General features: G+C 30.8%; 7 protein-coding genes across 13 annotated transcripts in view; 5 read left to right on the forward strand and 2 right to left on the reverse strand.

Annotated features, from left to right (window-relative positions):
* The first annotated feature begins 445 nt into the window (after positions 1-445).
* On the forward strand, positions 446-1,378 carry LOC119606962 (39S ribosomal protein L40, mitochondrial). The gene is made up of 3 exons (XM_037960638.1): positions 446-585; positions 646-885; positions 948-1,378. Exons 1-3 carry the CDS (start codon positions 560-562, stop codon positions 1,258-1,260), a joined length of 579 nt encoding a protein of 192 aa, XP_037816566.1. The 5' UTR covers positions 446-559; the 3' UTR covers positions 1,261-1,378.
* Positions 1,379-3,625: 2,247 nt separating this feature from the next.
* On the forward strand, positions 3,626-4,265 carry LOC119606965. The gene is made up of 2 exons (XM_037960641.1): positions 3,626-3,882; positions 4,074-4,265. The coding sequence occupies exons 1-2, from the start codon at positions 3,748-3,750 to the stop codon at positions 4,206-4,208; spliced, it is 270 nt and encodes an 89-aa protein (XP_037816569.1). The 5' UTR covers positions 3,626-3,747; the 3' UTR covers positions 4,209-4,265.
* A 3,623-nt stretch (positions 4,266-7,888) lies between these two features.
* Positions 7,889-13,068, reverse strand: LOC119606970 (DNA-directed RNA polymerase II subunit Rpb4). Of its 2 annotated transcripts, XM_037960652.1 has the most exons (5): positions 12,806-13,068; positions 11,836-12,661; positions 11,564-11,776; positions 11,258-11,505; positions 10,910-11,175 (listed from the first exon to the last, which is right to left on the reverse strand). In XM_037960652.1, the coding sequence occupies exons 1-5, from the start codon at positions 12,867-12,869 to the stop codon at positions 10,946-10,948; spliced, it is 1,581 nt and encodes a 526-aa protein (XP_037816580.1). In that variant the 5' UTR covers positions 12,870-13,068; the 3' UTR covers positions 10,910-10,945. The 2 variants fall into 2 exon arrangements, with proteins under 2 accessions (XP_037816579.1, XP_037816580.1); XM_037960651.1 differs by lacking the exons at positions 10,910-11,175; positions 11,258-11,505; positions 11,564-11,776; positions 11,836-12,661 and adding exons at positions 7,889-8,226; positions 10,626-10,806 and having other exon boundaries at positions 12,806-13,045.
* A 289-nt stretch (positions 13,069-13,357) lies between these two features.
* On the forward strand, positions 13,358-17,535 carry LOC119606967 (trimethylguanosine synthase). 4 transcript variants are annotated; one of them, XR_005231699.1, is made up of 3 exons: positions 13,358-13,876; positions 15,108-17,011; positions 17,466-17,535. XR_005231699.1 is itself a non-coding variant. In XM_037960644.1 (2 exons), exon 2 carries the CDS (start codon positions 15,454-15,456, stop codon positions 16,945-16,947), a length of 1,494 nt encoding a protein of 497 aa, XP_037816572.1. In that variant the 5' UTR covers positions 13,368-13,833; positions 15,108-15,453; the 3' UTR covers positions 16,948-16,991. The 4 variants fall into 4 exon arrangements, 2 of the variants coding, with proteins under 2 accessions (XP_037816572.1, XP_037816573.1); XR_005231698.1 differs by lacking the exon at positions 17,466-17,535 and adding an exon at positions 17,335-17,381 and having other exon boundaries at positions 13,368-13,876; XM_037960644.1 differs by lacking the exon at positions 17,466-17,535 and having other exon boundaries at positions 13,368-13,833; positions 15,108-16,991.
* On the forward strand, positions 13,654-15,441 carry LOC119606955. Its single transcript, XM_037960629.1, has 3 exons — positions 13,654-13,692; positions 13,737-13,876; positions 15,108-15,441. Exons 1-3 carry the CDS (start codon positions 13,654-13,656, stop codon positions 15,439-15,441), a joined length of 513 nt encoding a protein of 170 aa, XP_037816557.1.
* Positions 17,536-17,672: 137 nt separating the features above from the next.
* Positions 17,673-19,257, reverse strand: LOC119606968 (haloacid dehalogenase-like hydrolase domain-containing protein 2). Of its 3 annotated transcripts, none has more exons than XM_037960649.1 (5): positions 19,049-19,257; positions 18,697-18,993; positions 18,415-18,634; positions 18,183-18,352; positions 17,673-18,034 (listed from the first exon to the last, which is right to left on the reverse strand). In XM_037960649.1, the coding sequence occupies exons 1-4, from the start codon at positions 19,246-19,248 to the stop codon at positions 18,194-18,196; spliced, it is 876 nt and encodes a 291-aa protein (XP_037816577.1). In that variant the 5' UTR covers positions 19,249-19,257; the 3' UTR covers positions 17,673-18,034; positions 18,183-18,193. The 3 variants fall into 3 exon arrangements, with proteins under 3 accessions (XP_037816577.1, XP_037816576.1, XP_037816575.1); XM_037960648.1 differs by having other exon boundaries at positions 17,673-18,130; XM_037960647.1 differs by lacking the exon at positions 17,673-18,034 and having other exon boundaries at positions 18,074-18,352.
* The window catches only part of LOC119606966 (probable serine/threonine-protein kinase cdc7), a 52,849-nt gene continuing 47,686 nt past the window's right edge, over positions 18,570-23,732 (forward strand). The window contains exon 1 of the mRNA XM_037960643.1: positions 18,570-18,671. The gene's annotated coding sequence lies outside the window, so the exon portion shown is untranslated. The remainder of the gene's footprint in view (positions 18,672-23,732) is intronic.

The following is a 23,732-nucleotide window of genomic DNA, read 5'->3' on the forward strand; positions in this document are numbered from 1 at the left end:
CTAAATACAAGACTATATACAATACTATAGACTTGACTGTTGAATAGACTATAGACTAAACTATAGTTTAGGTTATATACTAGACTAGTGCGGGCTATTGACTAGACTATATTCCAGGCTATAGACTAGACTATAGGATAGGCTATAGAATATACTAAATAAATAGAATAGTTTTTATAGGTTCATTAGAATTGGGTTTATAGTAATCAACTTTCGAACAATCAAGTTTAAAAAAAAATGGTCGAAGTCGACTATTTTTATCAAATATTCGGTAAATCGGCTACCTAAAGGAAAATAGTTCAAATGTCGTCCTTGTAATTAAAATTTGTCATTCAATCCAAGTAAACACAATACGCATTTTAAATAATAACGGTTTCGTCCTTTTAAGCAAATGTCTGGCAACATTCTACTTAAAACAACATGAGGTGAATTTTTCACAACAGCTGACTAGTGTTATGCAAACGGGTTGTCAAAATTTTGACAATGCTTTTTTAATCCAAAAAAAACGAAAATTGTTAGTTTTGGGAGATTTTAATTGAAAATTAATAAATTAAAAAACATGTCATTATTAAATGCATTCTCAAGGTAAGTTTTATTAATGTAAATCCTACTATTTCACTGAAAAAAGAAAACATTTATATTTAGATTAACATTACAAACAACAGCAGTGCTGAGACAACCCAATGCCTGGCTGCACTCCACACCGGTCTTGTGTGCTGAACCATTGAAGAAAAAGAAGAAATTGGATCCACAAATTATTAAACAACGTGAAGACAGACGTAAGAAGAAATTGGAAAAACAAATTAGACGTTTGGAAAAGAATGCCAGGCAATTGAAGCCGGTGGAAGAACTTGAGGTTCCCTTAGATTTGATTGATGAACAAAAGTGAGTTAAATAGACAAATTTTCTTTTCTAAAACTTTTAATGTAAAATATATTACTCTTCAGACAACGTGCCCGCAAATTAGCTCCTCTAACAGAAACCGAACTAGAGCACAGAGCCCATTTGAATAAACAATGGGCCCGTTACAAGCATGAGCAGAAAATACAAGATTTTCAAATTATTGATCGTTTAATGCAATCACAACGTAAAGCTTTGCAGGAATTACGTTTGGAATCAGAAGAATTATATCAAGAGGCCATACAACCAGATATGTCTCTATTACCCATTACAGTCAAGGGTCCCGTTGCTACACCACCTATTAAGGATTATGTTTCACCTGATGGTGAATACATTTTGGAAACTAAACAGTGGGATTAATGTAATTTTCCGTTTTTCCTGTTATAATGAAATCCTAAGGTACTAAAATGTTTATATTATAATGTTGGTTTTTTTCGTTAGAAATATTCCAATAAAATAGAAAAATTTTCAAAGAGTATCTAAATGGATATTTTAATTAGAAGAAATTTTTATGAAAATATAAATAACAAAATAAGAAAGGATAATGTTATGCAAAAAAGACAAATTTTCTAAATTTTTCTATAAAAATGATAAAATTTCTAAAAGGAAATTTTTCTATAAAAAATAAAAACAGAAAAATTTAGACTAGACTATAAACTAGACTAGACTATACTATAGACTAGACTATAGATTAGACTATAGGCTAGAGTATAGACTATGGGCTATAGTATAGACTAGACAATAGACAAGACTATAGACTAGACTATAGACTAGACTATAGACTAGACTATGGACTAGACTATAGACTAGACTATACACTAGACTATAGACTAGACTATAGACTAGACTATAGACTAGACTATTGACTAGACTATAGACTAGACTATTGACTAGACTATAGACTAGACTATAAACTAGACTATAGACTAGACTATAGACTAGACTATAGACTAGACTATAGACTAGACTATAGACTAGACTATAGACTAGACTATAGACTAGACTATAGACTAGACTATAGACTAGACTATAGACTAGACTATAGACTAGACTATAGACTAGACTATAGACTAGACTATAGACTAGACTATAGACTAGACTGTAGACTAGACTATAGACTATACTATAGACTAAACTATAGACTATAGACTAGACTATAGATTAGACTATAGACTAGACTATAGATTAGACTATAGACTAGACTATAGACTAGACTATAGACTAGACTGTAGACTAGACTATAGACTATACTATAGACTAAACTATAGACTATACTATAGACTAGACTATAGACTAGACTATAGACTAGACTATAGACTAGGCTATAGACTAGACAATAGACTAGACTATGGGCTAGACTATAGACTAGACTATAGACTAGACTATAGACTAGACTATAGATTAGACTATAGACTAGACTAGGCTATAGACTAAACTAGACTATAGACTAAACTATAGACTAGACTAGACTATAGACTAGACTATAGAATAGACTATAGACTAGACTATAGACTAGACTATAGACTAGACTATAGACTAGACTATAGACTAGACTATAGACTAGACTATAGACTAGACTATAGACTAGACAATAGACTAGACTATAGACTAGACTATAGACTAGACTATAGACTAGACTATAGACTAGACTATAGACTAGACTATAGACTAGACTATAGACTAGACTATAGACTAGACTATAGACTAGACTAGACAATGGGCTAGACTAGACTATAGACTAGACAATGGGCTAGACTAGACTATGGACTAGACTATAGACTACACTATAAACTAGGCTATAGACTAGACAATAGACTAGACTATGGGCTAGACTATAGACTAGACTATAGGCTAGACTATAGACTAGACATAGACTAGACTATAAACTAGACTAGTCTAGTCTATAAACTAGACTAGTCTAGTCTATAAACTAGACTAGTCTAGTCTATAGACTAGACTATAGACCAGATTATAGACTAGACTATAAACTAAACTATAGTCTAGACTATTGCGCAGACTATAAACTACTTACACTATATTCCACACTATAGACTAGGTTATAGTCCAGACTATGGACAAGAGATAAGACCATAATTACTAAACTCGTAAAATTGTTGTAAAAAAAGCAGAAATTTCACTTTCATTTTTAATAGGAAAGAATTTATTCTAATGTACTTGTCTCATGGGGCAACTTGAAATCCAATGTCAATGCCTTTCAATGTTGCTTTTCAGTCAAGGTAATGTATGATGATGAATACTATGAACGTCTCTTAAAGACATTTGTTAACAAAAACTAATAGACAGACTATGGAAGTGATACTAAATGAGCAATTGTCTATTTACACCATTTACAAAAATACAATAGGAATACCTGAAGTACTTCTTTTGGCATATTATTTAATTAATGAAAACAAATTATTGCTTAAATTTAAGAAGTTACACTCCATCAGAAAACTTTCTTAATTACAACATGTTACCTTTTTATACGACTATTTCAGTTGGAAATGGTGTAATAATAGAAAACCTCTGCAATATCTCTGGGACAAATTTCTATTGTTTTCCATTTTGCATATTTGTTTTTGACCCTTATACGAGTACACATTTCATATTTATCTCTATTTGAAAATCTTATTCAATACATTGCGGTTGTGTCAAGTAGAAAAATATGGATTATTTTTGATTTAAAATCTAAATAATATACATATATACGGTTGTGCTTTTGCTTTTTTTGGGCCCTTTTAAAGAAGAAAAGAGCATATTCAATAAATGCCCACATTAGTTCTCCAGCAACGGTCATTTGAAACACATCGGCTTTATTATTAGTTATTGTATTTACATTTCTATATTATGTCACTGCAATTGCAAATTGATAAACTTAAGGGTTTAGACAATTATAAAGCTTGGTCCATGACGGTGCGTGCCTATCTGGAAGTCGAAGATTTATGGAATACTGTAGAGAATGGTCCGGATGGTAGTGAAGAGGTAGGTTAACTTTCACATTCTTCAAATTACCAGGGTTTAAAAAAATATCTGTGTCATTAAAGAAAAAGGCAAATATTTGAAATCTCTCTTCAAGAATTTTGTACCTTTTTCTTGTAGTCACAGACCTAGTTTTAATCATAACCTACAATTATCTTTAGTATTTGAAATATTTCTTCATTTTTCATTTCCAGAGCCTTCAAAAAGATAAACGTGCCAAATTTATTATATTGTGTTTAATTGAACAGAAACTGTGTCAGTTTATGGTCAGTATACGTACAGCTAAGGATTTGTGGGCCTATTTGAAAAAACAACATTCGTTACGGTGAACATTTTTTTTTAATGAACTAAATAAAATCTAATAATATTTTAATAAAAAAAAACTATATAAACATAATGTTTTTGTTTAATATTTGGTGACAAAAAGGGAGGATATTAAAATTCTTGGGATAAATGGAACCAAATCTGAAAATAAAATCTGTCGACTTTAAAATAAAGGTGAAATCTCCTTTATATCTTCTTCTTTTAAAGGAAGAAGAAACCTTTACTTCAAAGCCGAGATGTTGAACTTTCATATGATACAATTGTTGTCATAACGTCTCAAATATGACTAAATATGGAGTTTTTCAATTTTAAGGGAACGATATGCATCGATGGTGATCTTTTTTCCTTTAGAAAAGTGTACTTTGGTCACTGGATTTCGTCTTTTTTTCAAATTTTGTTGGCTTGTGTTATTAAAAGGGGCAAATCGTTTAATCAGAATCAGATGTGAGAGTGGATCTGAAATTAAATTTTAGCCTCTAACCTAAGTGGTGGACTATGTAACTTAGAATTCAAAGGTCGACTGTTAGGAAATTGTTCATCAGTTACGCTCAAAATGCCTAACTTCTAAAGCTATTTGATTCAAAAGGCAGGAAGATCATGGCCTATGCAGATGAAATATTGTTACTGATCAAAGGAATATAGTTATCTACGATCACTCACATCATGGCGACTGCACTAGGTGAGCTCTTGATATGGGCGAAAGCTAAAGGACTGGGCTTTAATCCTGGGAAAACTTAACTGGTATTATTTAACTAAAGGTATAAGGTTAACAACTTTAGGCTACCAATGTTAGATGGGAGCTAAGTATTTGGGAACTTTCTTTAATAGTAAGCTTTCATTAAAGGAAAATACTTAGGAAAGGATAAAAAAGGGACTCAATGCCTAAAACACATGCAAGAATTCTATAAGAAAGAATTGAGGCCTGCAAACAGATATGGTAAATCGGATTTACACGTCGGTTGTTAGGCCTAATCTAACTTACTGGCCTTGAGAAAGGACATTTTTCGGAAAAAGCTCAAAGGTGTTATTATCTTTGTATAACTTGCGTTGGTGTAGCGGCTTGAAATATTAGAGACTCTATTAGTCTTCGTTAGTCAAACCTTCGCGAGACAATTTACAGCTAGGTACGATTGGCTTGTATTCGGTAGACTGTTTGATGGGTGTGCAGTTTTTACCGACGAGTCAAATATGGATAGCGGCACGGGTGCCCTTGTCTATTTCGCTAATGTCGATATAAAAAGGTGCTTCAAACTCCCTGACGGATGTAGTGTCTTCCTAGAAGAGATTCTAGCGATCTGGAAAGCGACGGAAATGAATCATATCGATTTAGGGTCGTCGATTTTGACAATTTATGTCGATAGACAAAGCTGCTGTAAAGAGCAATGGCATGTTATGCGGTATATTTGCAACTGGAAATGAAGTTGCGCGACGAAATATGTAGATTAGGTTCGAACCTTGATATAGGTGATAGAGATAAAAGAGTGAAACCTCTTATCTGTCACTATTATATAATCGATGATACCTTCAACCAGTCCTGAAAAAGTAGAATGGATTGCAAAATATCAAGTGCCTTATGGCCAGCACTTGATGTATGGGCAATCAAGATACTAATAGGACTTCTTAGGATTCTGACAGGGATCGGAACAGGGCATTGCTCAATTAGGGCATTTGTCAGTAAGTGGAACAGAAATACACCGGATTATTGCAGGATATGCAAAGAAGCAGAGGAACTAGAGATAATTAAGCACTTAACCGTTCTAGAACTCAAAGTCTCAGATTGAAATGGTTGGGATATAGGTTCTTTACCGAACTGTGTGGAAATTGCGGAACTCAGAACTAGCAGTCTAATAGTTTTTATTGGGGGAATTAGTCATTTCTTCGATTAGGTTTTATAAGAAGACTCAGATTCTCTCACAATTCCTTCATGGGGAATCGATTTGTTAAAACTTTCAGGTTGAAATCCCTAGGGAATTTCTCTCTCTACCCTCTACTTATGCTTATCGTTTGTTTTCATCTATTTCTTTGAAGAAATATTTTCAGTAAAATTTATATCGCAGAAGTGGCCATCAAAATCTCCTTTCAAGACAACTTTAAGATTGATAGTAATGAGTATAGTCCCTCTATATATTTATGTTTTTTAATAGGGTATTTCAGATTCGTCATTTGTTTTATAACAATTTCATAATCAACATATTTTGTTTTCAAAACACACAACCCCTTCCTTTAACGCTCAGTTTTCTAGTCCATTTTGCAAATTCTTTCAACATTCTACTGCTACGTTGTCTGTTCCCTGGTTTCATATTTATTTAGTTTATATTTTCCTCGTCTCATAACTAACATGTTGTTAAAACTTGTTAAATAAAATTTGCGAAAAAAAATAAAATGTCTTTAATAATCAAAATCGACAAATTAAGAGGTCGAGAAAATTACAATGGTTGGTCGAAAAAAGTGCGTATGTATTTGATAGCGGAGGGTCTATGGAGTACGGTTAGTTCGGTAAACTCGTTAAATGAAAAGGTGGGTGGTTTATTATATAAAAAATATGTAATAAAATATATATTTTATGTGTTTTCCAGAAAAACAAACGTGTTAAATTTATTTTATTGTGTTTAATTGATTATGGTTTATTTGAATTTATTGAACCGGATGCTACACCACATGCAATATGGATGGCATTGCAAAAACATTGCACTGAAGCGGAAACAAAGTAAAATTTGCGAGTGAAAAGAATTGAAAATCAAAATTGTTTTAAAATTATAAAAAAATCATATTCATATTAAATTAAACTAAATAAAGTAGATTGTTTTAAGGAAATTTCTGTATAAAAAAGTAATTATGTGGGTGTAAAATAACAGAGATTTAAAGGTACTAAAACTTTATAGAAGTTTATTTTGTTTAAAACCATAAAACTGTTTTTTTTTCAGGGAGTTCTACAAAATATCTTAAGGTCATTTATTGACACTTTAAATTTGTTATTTAAAAAGTTTAAATCAAACAATTAATTCTTTAATTGTTATTTTATTAAAATTGAATGTTGTCTAATTAAGTAGTGTTATTGGATCCGATTATGGCCTTTGGCTAGGATTCTGTATAAGAATGAATAAACTAAACTAAACTAAACTAAACTAAAAGGACGCCTGACGCCTCAATTATAATCATAACAAACTATACATTTCTTTTAACCACTCATTAGTAAGACACATTCCAGTGAGAGCAAATAACTATCATACACTTTGTCTCATCACTTTGACTTGGTTTGGCAAAAACGTCATTACACTGAAGCAGACCAATACTAAACGGCAAGAAGACAACACATAGCAAAAAATGTCTTTTGACTTTCAAGTAGACAATTTAAAAGGTCGACAAAATTACAATGAATGGTCAAGAAAGTTAAGGTCTTATTTGGTGGCTGAAGGTTTATGGCATATAGTGCGTAACGGCAGCTCAACGGATGTAGTGGTAATCTTAAAAAAACTAAAAATAAAAACCTAAAAGAGAAAAAGTTTAAATAAAATGTTATTATAATAATTTTAGAAAATCAAACGTGTTAAATACTTAATAATCTGTTCCATAGAAGATGATTTATTGGAAACTATAGATCCGGATGCTACACCAAATGCCATATGGTTAGCTATACAAAAACAGTGTACTACAACGGCCACCTAAAGGTTAATTAATTTGCAAATTATTATTCCATAAGTTTAGATTTTATTGTTGTGTGTTTTCCCATTTTATTACAAAAAAATTATTATTTATAGTCTTTATAGCGAAACAAAAAAAGTACAATTGTCAAACATTGTTTTTTGTTGGTTAATTGTAAATTTAAACTTATTACTGAAATTACAAAACTAATATTGTAAACTACGTTTTGTACAGATATCATCTAAAATTTGTCTTAATTCTTCATCTTCGAAACGTCCCTCTAGAGATGGTATTAAAGCTTTAGCTTCTTCCGGTGCCTCTGGACATAAATTACCTAAAGCGGCCAATTCAAATTTATGCAATTTCTTTTGCATTAATAAACTGTAAAAGAAAATGAGAAAATAAAAATAAATAAATCGATAAATATTTTACAGTGTTTTTATGTGTAAGTTGAGCTTTGTGTAAAGTGAAATTTTTTAGTAAATTTCGAGTTTTTGTGTTATATTTTACTTTTAAGTTTGTTTTGAGTAAAAACAGTATTTTTGTCTAAAAACTCAGTTTTTGTGTAAGAACTCAGTTTTTGTGTAAAAACTAAAGTTTTGTGTAAAAACCTAGATTTTGTGCAAAAACCAGTTTTTGTGTAAAATCAGAGATTTTATGTAAAAATAGGCTTTTGTGAAGAAACTGAGTTTTTGTGTAAAAACAGAGATTTTATTAAAAACTGAGTTTTTGTGTTAAAACTGAGTTTTTGTGTATAAACCGTACTTTCGTGTTTGTGTGAAAACTTATTTTTTTGTAAAACTGTTGAAAATTTTGTTTAAAACAATATTTTCTATAGAAATTTTTGTGTATAACATTTTTTCTATAGAAAATTTTGTGTATAACAGTTTTTTTCTATAGGAAATTTTGTGTATAACAGTTTTTTTCTATAGACTATTTTGTGTATAAAAGTACATATTTTCTATATAAACTTTTGTGTATAACACTATTTCCTATAAAAATTGTGGATAAAATAGATTTTTTCTATAGGTACTTTTGTGTATAACAGTTTTCTTTATAGAAAATTTTTTGTATAACAGATTTCTCTATAGAAAATTTTGTGTATGACAGTATTTTTTTATAGAAAATTGAGTATAACAGTTTTCTCTATAGAAAATTTTGTGTATAACAGTATTTTCTATAAAAAATTTTGTGTATAACAGTTTTCTCTAAAGAACATTTTGTGTATAATAGTATTTTCTATAGAAACTTTTGAGTATAACAGTATTTTCTATAGAAAAATGTGTGTATAACAGTATTTTTCATAGAAAATTTTGTGTATATCAGTTTTCTCTCCTGAAAATTTTGCGTATAATACTATTTTCTATAGGAAATTTTGTGCTTAACAGTATTTTCTATATAAAATTTTGTGTAAAACAGTATTTTTATAGAAAATTTTGTGTATAACAGTTTTCTCTACAGAAAATTTTGTTTATAACAGTTTTTTTCTACAGAAAATTTTGTGTATAACACTATTATCTATAAAAAGTTTTGTGTATAACAGTATTTTCTATAAAAAACTTTGTGTATAACAGTTTTCTCTACTGAAAATTTTGTGCATAACAGTATTTTCTATAGGAAATTTTGAGCATTACAGTATTTTCTACAGAAAATTTTGTGTATAACAGTTTTCTCTACTGACAATTTTGTGTATAACAGTTTTCTCTACTGAAAATTTTGTGCATAACACTATTTTCTATATAAAATGTTGTGTATAACAGTTTTCTCTATAGAAAATGTTGTATATAACAGTATTTTCTATAGAAAATATTGTGTATAACAGTATTTTCTATAGAAAATTTTGTGTATAACAGTATTTCTTATACAAAATTTTGTGTATAACAGTTTTCTCTACAGAAAACAGTACTCTACTGAAAATTTTGTGTATAACAGTATTTTCTATACGAAATTTTGTGTATAACAGTATTTTCTATATAAAATTTTGTGTATAACAGTTTTCTCTATAGAAAATTTTGTGTATAACAGTATTTTTTATAGAAAATTATGAGTATAACAGTTTTCATTACAGAAAATTGTGTGTATAATAGTTTTCTCTACAGAAAATTATGTGTATAACAGTATTTTCTATAGAAAATTTTGTGTATAACAGTTTTCTCTACCGAAAATTTCGTACATAACAGTATTTTCTATAAGAAATATTGTGATTAACAGTATTTTATATATAAAATTTTGTGTATAACAGTTTCTCTATAGAAAATGTTGTATATAACAGTATTTTCTACGGAAAATATTGTGTATAACTGTATTTTCTATAGAAAATTTTGTGTATAACAGTATTTTCTACGGAAAAAATTGTGTATAACAGTATTTTCTACAGAAAATTTTGTGTATAACAGCATTTTCTATAAGAAATTTCTATAGAAAATTGTTTAAAACATATTTTCTATAGAACATTTTTTGTATAACAGTTTTCTGTAAAGAAAATTTTGTGTAAAACAATATTTACTATAAAAAGTTTAGTGTATAAACGCATTTTCTATAGATAATTTGGTGTATAACAGCTATATAAAAAATCTGTTTTGTGTCTAAAAAACATGAGTATAACAGTTTTCTTTAAAGAAAATTTAATTTATAACAGTATTTTCTATTGAAAATTTTGTTTATATAACAGTTATCTCTATAAAAAATTGGTTATAACAATTTTTGAACAATTTGAAAACTCGAAATTACTTTCTTCTCAATCTCATTGAATATAATAAAAAAAATACAAATTTATATACCTTCTCACAGCAGCTATAGTTTCTTTATTTTTAAATTTACGAAAACTATCCGTATACGCATAGGTTTTCATAAATACTTCCGAAAATTCTTGTTCCTCATCGGCCGATTCATTTTGACGTTTACGATGATCCAACAGCATGTGTACTTCGGATATAAGTAAAGTTTCAGCATTTTCAAATTCTTAAAATGGTAATAAGAGAAAGAAAACAAATAATTTTTATAAAAAAAAATAAAAAAAACTTTAATATTTAATAATAACAAGCGCCTTTTTGTAAGAAAATTATGAAAAAAAAAAACGAGAAGAAATTTTAATAAATTTTCAATTAGGTTTATTAATATGGCCATGTTCTATAAGAAAATCATAAATTTGCCGTGTCTTATTAACATCGATTTTAATTAAACGTCGTGCATCGGCCAAACGTAAATGTCCCACTTTAGCATTTTCGGCCACCAGAATATTTTTATAATCTAAATAAGCTTGAGGCACTATACGTGCCACACTGCAGAGTTTACGTTCATCTTCACTAAGTTTAGCAAAACCGGGTAAACCTTTAAGAATATGTGAAAAAGAGAGATTTTTATTGAAGTTCTTGAAAAAAAAAAAAAATAAATAAAATAAAATTTAGTTTACCAAATACATCCATGGGAGCAGCTTTCTTACGCGGCAAAGCATTCGTGGTGGGTGCTATAAAATATGTACCACCTAGCGCCTCTAATGTTGTATTGGCATTTGGAATTAATTTACGCCAATCATATTGTGCACGTAAACGCTCATTTTTCACTTTTTCCCTTTGTTCGTGCAAACGTTTCTTTTTCAATTTAAAATATAAAGATCCACCAATCATGGTGCGTACACCATTTTGCCTTAGTTCATATAAGCTATAAGAAAATTTGGTATTAACATAAAAATTTTAAAAAAATTTTAATTTTTACTCACCGAAATATGGTTTTCTGTAAATCACTAAAATATTTTAAACCCTCCATTAGCAAATCAAATTGTATGGGTTCACACAATTGCATAAAAGCCAAAAAACGTTTACAATTCTGCTCGGAACGTAAAGCATCAGCATATTTAGTAATCCAACCCAAACAGCGGTTAGCCATTATTAAACCATGATCACGCATAATTTTATAGCGACGTTGACGTTCCCTAACCGAACAAAATGTACAAAATTAAAATCATAAAAACTGTAACCAAAACTAAAATACCTTAAACGATGATTATATGATCTTACTAAAGCTAATTTCAATTCCTCTACACATGCAGAAGTGTTTTCATCTACCGCTCCTTCTATGGCAGGTATATTGCGTACTGTATCTTCTGATTCTAATATGGTGGTTAAAATACTTTCGGCAGTTACATCGTAGGGTGTATCAAAGTCACCGCGGGCACTACGATAACCAGCCATCATTTTGAACTGCATAGAAGAGATGTCATCATGTCGGGGAGGATCTACTGAGCGCATTTTAACCACATAGGGCATATTTTCGGGCATATATGTTTGACTAGCATGCTGCAGACCCAATAAACGTTCAAATATGCCACCAAAATAGTTATCATGATAATGTTGGCGGCATTCTGCCACCGAATAACGATACTGTAATGCCTTGGACACTGCCTCCCAATTGCCATAACCTTGTGTTTGCAGGCTGTTTAATAAAATACGTTCATCTCTTGCTGTCCACTTGCCGGGGCCGGGAAATATTTGTATATCATCTTTGATGATAATATAGGCATGATTATTGTAATGTTTTATAGTTTCCCTGCCAGTGGCAAAGCACTGCAGACACAATTCTGCCGAGCAATCGGCACATTTTACATAAGGCTCTTGCAAAGCCAAATGGCAACAGGCACATTGATGATCATGACTACAAAGTTGCTTAAAGTCTTCGGCAGTAGTTGTATGTTCGATTTGCTGTTCCAAACGATGGTTAAATTGTTGCGGATTGTAAGAGGCCACCAAATATTTAGTGTCCGGTGTCACTAAAGCCTTAATAACTTTCTTTTTACATTTCTTTTTGGTCACCGGACGAGCTGTTTCATGTTAAAAGGCAATTTATTTAAAGAAAATCCTCAGCAAAAGGATTAAGTAAAAGTATTTAAAGTTTTTATAATAATTCTCAAAAAGGCGCTTGTTATTATTAATTAAACATGTTATATTCAACAAATTTTCCTTACCTTTGGGAAATTGCAAATCGGCAGCATCTTCCTCCACCATATCAACAGGATTCATGAAAGACATGTTGCTCGGTATTAAATGTGTTCGCTTGTAAAAATTAATAAATAAATTATATTTTTAACACAATAATTGTTGAATTTTAATACAAATTTTCACTTTTTCTCGAAAATTAGTACAACTTTTTAAGCGGCGTTTTGTTGTTGCTGTCTATAAAGTGTTGTCAACTATAATAATGTTTACAAATTTTAGAGCGTTTTGGTACTAGAAACATAAATTTTAAAATAATATAACATTTAATTAAAATTTATAGTAAAACTCCGATTATATTTCTAAAATAAACATATTTAAACAAATATTAATGGTTTTAACAATTAAAATAGCAAAAGCAAATAAAATATTCTTACTTTTAAATTATAATAATGCTAAGTTGACATTACTGTTAAAAATGACAACAAAATTATCGATAGCTGCTATTACAGGGTTGCATATAAAAAGTATCTGTTTATCTCAGCTGTTTAGCTATTGTGAATGATTTTTACGACATTTTGTTTGTGTAAACAAATTGAATGTCAAATACTATTCAATAATTGCTAAAAAAAAGAAAAATTATTACAAGATTCGAATTTAAAGTGTTTTATTTTTAACAAATTATAAAAATTTCAACCAAATCTTATTTATTAATTGTTTTTGTATAAATTTATTTAACAATTTGTGAGAGTTATACTTTAAATAAATGAAAAAATTGACGAAAGTTTTAAAGAGCTTGTTGCCATGTGTTAATTAAAAAGTCAACGTAGTTTTTAGTTGAAATTAATTAAATTGAGTTTAATTATCTTAAATTAAACAAATGTCTTTGGACTTGACGTTGTCTTTTGAATCGGAAGCTGTGAAAACTATCGACAATTTACCAAAATATTGTGATTTTGTAAGTTTTTGTTGGTGGAAGAATTGTGTTTGGAAGACGACTATCGTCTGTTGCACTATGGCAAATGCAGTGTAATTGGAAAGTTGCAAGTAGCTTCTGATGGTAATTTTTTATTGGAAAACGTTCGCATAACTAATTTGCCAAAGTAAGTGCATTTACGTTTCAAATAGTACATTGAAACGATTGCAAACTAGATGAAAAGATAGGTAGACAAATAGATAGATAGATAGATAGATAGATAGATAGATAGATAGATAGATAGATAGATAGATAGATAGATAGATAGATAGATAGATAGATAGATAGATAGATAGATAGATAGATAGATAGATAGATAGATAGATAGATAGATAGATAGATAGATAGATAGATAGATAGATAGATAGATAGATAGATAGATAGATAGATAGATAGATAGATAGATAGATAGATAGATAGATAGATAGATAGATAGATAGATAGATAGATAGATAGATAGATAGATAGATAGATAGATAGATAGATAGATAGATAGATAGATAGATAGATAGATAGATAGATAGATAGATAGATAGATAGATAGATAGATAGATAGATAGATAGATAGATAGATAGATAGATAGATAGATAGATAGATAGATAGATAGATAGATAGATAGATAGATAGATAGATAGATAGATAGATAGATAGATAGATAGATAGATAGATAGATAGATAGATAGATAGATAGATAGATAGATAGATAGATAGATAGATAGATAGATAGATAGATAGATAGATAGATAGATAGATAGATAGATAGATAGATAGATAGATAGATAGATAGATAGATAGATAGATAGATAGATAGATAGATAGATAGATAGATAGATAGATAGATAGATAGATAGATAGATAGATAGATAGATAGATAGATAGATAGATAGATAGATAGATAGATAGATAGATAGATAGATAGATAGATAGATAGATAGATAGATAGATAGATAGATAGATAGATAGATAGATAGATAGATAGATAGATAGATAGATAGATAGATAGATAGATAGATAGATAGATAGATAGATAGATAGATAGATAGGTAGTAGATAGATAGATAGATAGATAGATAGATAGATAGATAGATAGATAGATAGATAGATAGATAGATAGATAGATAGATAGATAGATAGATAGACAGACAGATAGATAGATAGCAGGATCGATCGAGTATGAATGATATTTACTGTACTTTCCAGATCTAATTTGTACCAGAACTACAATTATATTGAAAACTGAAAAATGTTTACTTTTAGGGAGGTTTAAAACTGACTAAAATTATGAATCTTAAATTTAAGTACTCATTCACACAACAAAAAAGTTTACATTAATAAAACACTCTGTTCTCAATTTCAGCGAATATTCACTACCCGAAGGCACGCTTAGTATACGACTATTAACCTTTTCATATTTTGGCACACAACTAATTAACAATAAGCACGTAGAAATTACCGGAGAATTAGTACTTTATAATACCAAAAATCCTCAATATAATCACTGTACACTTTTGACTTCCAAAGGTGTCATACAGCAATTAAACAATACAACAAATGAAGAGGAGTACAATAAACTATTGAAATATTTTAACGATACCTACAAACCAGCCATAAAAGTTTGGTTCGTACAACCGATCAATAGAGCTGGTGATTTAATACAACGTAATCTGGAATTAAGAATGTTACACAAATAATTACTCTAGAAAATGAGTCAATATTTTATAGAATCGAAAAGTAAACAACCGATATTTTTTAGTTTCAATAGAATTTTAGAAAACCAAGAGATTTTAGATTATGATTTGTTTATAAAAGATTTTCAAGAAAATTTTGAGCAAGAGCAACAAGATAATTGGTGTAAATATTGGAATAAACAGGGTGAAGAGCAAGTACTAAAGACATGGAATGAAAAGTACAAAGATTATTTGAAAACAGAACAGGAAAGTGAAGAGCAACAAGATCAAGAACAAGAAGAAAATTGTCCTAAAGAAGATAAGGAAACATTTGAAAAAGAAATTGAAACAGCAAATACATCTACATCAGCCGATATATTATTACCCGAAAAGTCGTGGGAAGATTTATGGCAAGAACATAGAGAAGAAATCTACTGTGAACAATATTTAATATTTACCACTATATATTACAATTATTTTTTGGATTTGAAAAAATCTTGTGAAACTCCCCAACCCATTGCCGAAGATCTAGAAGAAGTAGAAGAAGAGCAGGAGGAAGAAGCAGATTTGCTAAGCTCTCAGTCAAAACTAACAGAAGAATTGGAACAATTAAAAATTTTAGGTTTACCCACATCCTTCGGTGGCAGACCACAAAATTCTAGTAAAAAACAAAAACCCCGTAACAAAACCATACACTATAGTGATTATTTCTCAGATTCCGAAATGGATAATGATTCAAATGGTAGTGATTTTGAGGAATATGATAAAGAGCAGGATGCCAAAGAAATAGAGGAGGACTCATTACATGGTGTGCAAGAGAAACCCATTAGCAAGCAACAGAAGAAAAAAAGAAATCGTAAATTGAAAAATGTTCCCTCTTTTATCTTGGAAGAAAAGGGTCTTCTAAAGTATTGGCGTAAACGTTTCAGTCTCTTTTCACGTTTCGATGAGGGCATACAGCTGGATCGAGAAAGCTGGTTTTCTGTTACCCCAGAAAAAGTTGCCAAACATTTAGCCGAACGTCTTAAGTGCAGCATAATTGTCGATGGTTTTTGTGGCAGTGGGGGCAATGTCATACAGTTTGCCTTTACTTGCGATAAGGTTATAGCCATTGATATAGATCCCGTCAAATTGGAAATGGCTAAACATAATGCAGAAATTTATAAAGTTTCCCATAAAATCGAGTTTATTTTGGGTGATTTTCTTCAACTAGCAGCGGGGGGAAAACTTAAAGCTGACATTGTATTTTTAAGTCCTCCCTGGGGTGGTCCAAAATATAAAAATAAAAAAGAATTCGATATAGAGAAATATTTGTTACCCGTTAAAGCTTCCGAACTAGTAGCTACTTCCAGAAATGTTTCGGAAAATATAGGTTTATTTCTACCGCGCAATTCAAGTGTTAAACAAATTGTTAAACTTGCTGGCATTGGCAATCGCTGTGAAATTGAACATAACTATTTGGATTCACGTTTGGTGGCCATTACCGCTTTGTATGGCGAGGAAATATTGAGCAAAAAGGCAACAACTTAAGTGCATTATAGAATAAGTTTAGTTTTTTTTTTTTCACAAACTAACTTATAATATAACTAATAAGGTATGTATGAATAACTGGTTGATTAAAGATTCGTGTTATGAGTGAAATTACATATGTATGTGATAAATTTAATGTTAAATTTTTCAAAAAGATTAATTTAAAAATAGGTATTTAAATTGAATATATTTATAGGACTTTTTCCAAATATTAGTAGTGCTAGATAGAAAATTGTCGATAACCCAAATCAATCAAATTTTATAGTTCTATTTAAATTTTTGCTTAATTTTCAATAATCAATTTTACAGATTTATCTTAAATTTTATTGTTACAAGAAAAGTTTACATAAAGTATAATTTATCTATATTCTCTTTTTGTATTTACAGATATTACAAATAGACGATATATTTTTAATAATAAGAAAACTAATAAATTATAGCGTTATCTTAAATTTTATTGTTACAAGAAAAGTTTACATAAAGTATAATTTATCTATATTCTCTTTTTGTATTTACAGATATTACAAATAGACGATATATTTTTAATAATAAGAAAACTAATAAATTATAGCGTTATTGGAAAACTAACAAATATCGAAGGAACATTTTTTCTTTCCAAGGTATGTATCATATTATCATTTTATTTATTTTTTAACATTAAAATTATAAAACACAAAGTAAAGGTAATCAGAAATAAAAAGAAAAAATTGTACAAAAATTTATATCTTCATTGATATCTTAAATAAAAATATAAATAAATTAAAATGTAGTATGTTTTAGTTAGTTAAATTATAATTATACCCTACACCACTTCAGTGGGGAGGTTTTAGGTGTGTCCTAAGGTTTTAAAAGCCTAAAATATTGGTCCTAGACCCACCTTAAATAATCACTTTCTGTCGTCTGTCCGTCTCTATGTCCATGTAAGATAATAAGATAATTTGATAAAATTTGGCACATCTCTTGTCCCAAGAACGCCTATTAGAAATGGTTGAAATCGATCCAATATTTCATCTAGCCCACCATACAATTGTACCTCCAAATAAGGCTTTTTGGCTCATAATTATGTTAAGCTTTCGTTTTACTTTTCCTAAAGTAGCAAAAAACAGAAATACATACATAATTCCACTTTCAATCGATATACAATTCTGCGACTAGAGGGATAGTATATCTATTTATTAAATTTCTAAAACATTAATAAAGTTAACAATAGAAATTAATCTTTTAATTGCTCATACTTTTAACAAACTTATTTATTTTTCAAAATCCAATCAACAGCTTCTGAAAAATTCTCTACCAAGGCAGTGGGTGGTGGTTCAGCCACTACATCGGGCAAATATTTACCAGTTTTAACCTGTAATCCTTTAAGGCCCACCTTCATAGCACCAACAATATCATCTTTAGTATCCTACACAAACACAAACATCATTATTATCAAAATAATCTTCATAAACATAAAGCAAAACTTACATCACCAATCATAACGCATTCTTCCACATTTATATCATCGGACAAGGCACTTTTAAAGAAATACTCATTTGGTTTACCAATTAAAATGGATTTAGTACCGGTAGCATATTCTAGACCTTTGACAAAACAGCCAGGACCTAAAGCCAAACCATCTTTACGTTTATAGTATTTACCTTCGTGTATGGCAATTAACTTATGTTCCTTGTTGGCCAATAATATACTACAAGAAGAACAAATCATAGCAAGATTTTTATAAGGTAAGTGAATAAAGGTTAAACTTACTTAAAAGCTTTATTAAGATTTTCATAAAAAAATTCATCGGGTGCCAAACCTATAGCCACTGAATCGTAAGGTTTTCCTTCATCATTTGCTGGAAAATCCGAACGTGCATCTTTGCTTACCAAATAAAAGGGATTTAGGTTTTCTCTTTTGATATATTCTACCGCCGCACTTAAGGAACTGTGTATTTCATCTTTATCCACTTGGAAACCAATAGTTTGTAAACGTTTTAATAAAGTTTGTCGCGATTCTTTAGTGGTGTTGGTGACAAATTTAATCATCACACCCGAATCACGCAATCTGTCGAGGAACAAAATTTTATAAATATTTCTTATACTAGAATACAAAACCTAACCTTTGAAGGGCATTAACAGCATCTGGTGTTGGTTGGTCTTCTACATGTAGAGTACCACTTAAATCGATTAAAGCTGCTTTAATAGGCATTTTACTTTTAATTGAATAATTCCATAAGTTTTTATAACGTTTAATTGTAAACAATTGCTGCTTATGATGATATTGGTTTCGGCAGAAGGCAGACAAATATTTTGTATACATTATTGTGAATGATTATGAATTATAAATTAACCCTTCAGCTGGTGAATGGGGGACATAGCTGACTAGTAGATTTTATAAATTAAATTTACATAACCTCTCGATATCTTAGGTTAGATTTTCAGGTTACAGAAAAGTTGATCCGTTTTGGTCCCCTTAAGAGAAGAAGATGTAGATTAAGTATAGACAGAGAATAAATGAAATTTCTCGAGATATGAAATCATATATAGAGAGAAGAGCTTATAAGCCTAAATGACTAAACATTGAGATGTTCTAATCTTGCACTAGAGACCTAGATCGTTAAAGAATTGATGTCCGAGTGCGTTAAACGAGTAGTCCTGTATTTATTTAATCACATGGTTAGTTAGGGAAAACCAACACATTTTCGTACATGGCTGACTTTGGTTCATGTTTAATTACTTTGAACAAGTAGTTAAGCTATTTAAACTTTAACCATCACTCGTTACTTAATCTTCATATTATATCTGAAGCATTTCCCGACGGCAATCCACAGCCACACTAATGGTGTCTGAATGATCTGATAGTTACATCCAGAGAAAGTTTTGCAAAACTGCCATCTCAGAAGCTGCTCGCTTTATTCCTACTTGTCGAATATCCCTACTGCGGCTGTACTTAGCAGTAGAAGCATCCAAGCTTGCAGTTGAACGCTATAGCATTCAAAATAACAACCAAGTTGATCTAGATGCGCCCAACTTTACCAACAAATCAATAGGTTGGTAAATGAAGACATGGAGAAGAATTACACTTAATGAACTGTAACATGAGTTCTGGTGTTAGTGAGCTGTAGTCTACAGCTGATTGGTCCTGACGGAATTTTAATGCTGATGTTAAAACACCTTGGAGAGCGGGGAATTCAGTAACTGACTATGGTTTTCAACATGTCATAGAGTAGCCTTTTAATACTCGAAGGCTGGAAAAATGGTAGAGTAATTCCATTTCTAAAACTCGGATTTACGGAAGGACATTCCATACAGATAAGATGTCCAAGTGCTTTACGTGAACACTTGCCAACCATTGGGTGAGCCGACTAGATGACTCACCACTGCCCCCTTTGTGTTTCTTACATGTCGGTGACAATTTTTGTAAACGTTGCTCAAGTACTCGAGATATCTAATCCAGAATCAATGCTGCCGCGTTACGGCGGCAGACCGAAACACGAATAAGCCGAGGACTTTGTACTTATTCACAAAGAAACACTGTGGTAAATCTGGTACAAACAGAGTAAACCCTGGAAAATTCAATGGTATTACGTGTATAAGATAACTTTCCAGCATACTTCTCATTCATTCGACACACTTAAGAAAACAACATCCGAATCACTTACTCCTGGTATACTGGTGGGCATATTCCGCATACCATACATTCATCCTGTATCATAAACACTTAACACTCGTTTCCAACGTTTAGTCCCACAGTCACTCCTGGTCACACTGGGGTATCTGTTGACTCCGGCAACAGCATCGAACTTATCCACAATTTTAGACTTTACCGTGCATCAGTCTTTAAACGACATTCTCTTCCCAAACCACAGTGGTTATCCTTTCCAATAACCCCGTCCAGACAAAGTACAAAATTCTGCACCGTGGACTAGCTGTTCCCGTAGTACCAGATTATTCTCTGGTTCGACCCCATGTCAAATCATTCCAAAGAAAGGCCGAGGAAACTTGTGGTACACCTCTTTTCCTCGGTTTCATACAGACATATATCCCTCCTGTGATCTCCCCGATCTGTCTTGTCACTAAACAGCAGCTCATTGCCGCATGGTTTCCGCAAAAAAACATTAACCGCGATTGCCACTCATATCTTACAAGGCTTTCACAGCCGCCCTGTGAAAGGTCGGTCCCAGTAGCGCTTAAACTGTCTGAAGCTTTCGACACTGTCATTAATACCACTTGCAATCCACAATGCTAATCAAAATGAAGAGATGGATCGTGAATTATCTGAGTGACCGTCAGTCCTTCGAACAGTTTAGAGATAAACGTTACAGACCTCGCTGACTGTACTATCATGGCGACGAGCCACAACGTTCTGGTAAATGGTTATTTCGACGAAATACATACATCAGACAATGTAATGTTGACCAAACAGGGATTGAGCAACAGGCTTAATGCCTATTGGTCACGCATAGATCGTACCGTCTCTAAAGAATGTTCAGCATTTGGTCAGGTACCAACCACATTTTCAACCGCTTAGCAAATTCTACTTCACTTTGTCCTATCTATCTATCTATCTATCTATCTATCTATCTATCTATCTATCTATCTATCTATCTATCTATCTATCTATCTATCTATCTATCTATCTATCTATCTATCTATCTATCTATCTATCTATGGATTTATGAACACATCGAGTTGAAGTAGGACAGTTTTTTTTTGACATATTGCTGTAAGTCCGGTATCAATAGATAACACATGAATATGATACGGTACATCTATCACCATTCAACCTATTACACAACTCTATTATCGGACACATTGACCTAACCGCATACATTCACTTCTACTTGGTTGGATGGACTTTGGGTTTCAACTATAAAGAGCAACCTTTTCAATAATCCATACAACACGAAACATTGTCCTGCAATGGCACTTCGTCTTGACAACTTTTTCCCACTCGAATCCCGTTCAAACAAGCGGGAATTCCTGCAACAATCTTGATATAGTATGTATACGTGTCATGGATTTGATTGCAGCTACAAGTCAGTCTGATTCCTAAAAGTGTTGATACGTCTATTGCATTTAGTCTGAATGTTGTAGCAGCGATACGAGAAATTAGACGTATGACTCGAAGATCGTGTACCTTCCTAACGATGCTTCTTCTCTCTGAAAACTTCTCTGCCTTAATGGGTAGGTCCTCTGAATTTCGTCAGCACCTAATTGTTGTGATTAAGCATAATGAGTCTGGATTGCATAGAATTGATAGACACTGATCAAAAGAATTCGGAGCAGAATTTCCGGAATAGTCTGTTCCTTAAAAGAAAAAAGAATAATAAAGAAAACATACATATTATGTACGTGTAAAGTCGGTATTGCTTCGATCCTAAACTTTCTGAATAATACGCGTTGTATCCATGTTTATTTTAGTATTTCATTTTAGGAATTGTTAACAAAATGGTTGAGGATTTGTAAACGTTTAACATGCTATCGAGAGAAAATACATCTTACGGAAAGGTTAGGAGATAGCATTTTTTTTAAACTATTTTAAACATAACATTTGTATTCCTTTGATGTTATAATTTAGCTCTAGAATTTATAAACCTTTAACAATTATATACGCTTTTTTTTAAAAAAGGGTTAAACATGGCAATATTTCAATCTTACTGGCAAATGAACATTCCAAACAAATACAAAATTCGTTTGTAACACAATTTAACGTGGGGAAGCTAATGATAAGCAACCCTTTCCTCGACACGGTGTGATGTTTCCAACTTAAATAACTTATTGTCTGTTTATTTAAACTAATGATGATATAATTATTTAACTCGCAGTAATTTTACTAAACAAGACATTTTAAATTTATTCTGAAGTATAATTAAAAATTGTTAAAATCTTAATATGTATTTTATAAGAAGCTTTAGTAGCAGGTTATTTAATATTGTTGAGATTTCTGTTTTTGATTATAATTAAAAATACCTGTATATGCCACAATTAGATAACAGTAATAAGTCTTAAGAATTTTTTTTGCTCTGTCTGATGGTCACTTGTTATGATTTAATTTTTTTTTTTGCCAAAACAAGGATTGCTTCAGCAAAACTGACCAAATGAACAAAGACTTTGTAACATTTTTAATTTCATTCATGTGTGTGGATGTCCAAACATTTTAATCTCTCTAAATTGGATTAAGTACTTTTTTAAAAGGTACTCCTTTGTTTTCAAACAAAAATATTATTTTAGAGCTCACACAACAATGTCGTTATCACTCTTTCCCATTTAATGTACTCACATCATCTTACAGGATTTGCATCATGTCCATTTTGTTGTCGTCTCCTCCTGTTTGTATTACATTGTTATTGCAAATTAAATCTTGTTGTCTCATTTTTTCTCTCTTTTGATTTCAAAAGCTTCATTTGATATTTTGTGAAGTATTTTTTTGTGTTGGTCAGAGCTTCAAAGGATTGAAAGTTTAGTCTTTCGCTTGTTTATGATGGCAATTATTTAGAATATTACTTTAGAATTTCTCTTTCGTATCCAAAAAGTTTGATAAAACCCGCTTTTGGCCATATTTGAGAAGTTGTAACAGAGAAGATAGATAGATAGATAGATAGATAGATAGATAGATAGATAGATAGATAGATAGATAGATAGATAGATAGATAGATAGATAGATAGATAGATAGATAGATAGATAGAAATATAGATAGATAGATAGATAGAATAGAATATAGATAGATAGATAGATAGATAGATAGATAGATAGATAGATAGAGAGATAGATAGATAGATAGATAGATAGATATAGATAGA

The sequence above is a fragment of the Lucilia sericata genome, unplaced genomic scaffold (assembly GCF_015586225.1).
Source record: "Lucilia sericata isolate MDLA Ls3-8-SP2 unplaced genomic scaffold, ASM1558622v1 Contig000642F_arrow, whole genome shotgun sequence".
NCBI classification, from domain to species: domain Eukaryota; kingdom Metazoa; phylum Arthropoda; class Insecta; order Diptera; family Calliphoridae; genus Lucilia; species Lucilia sericata.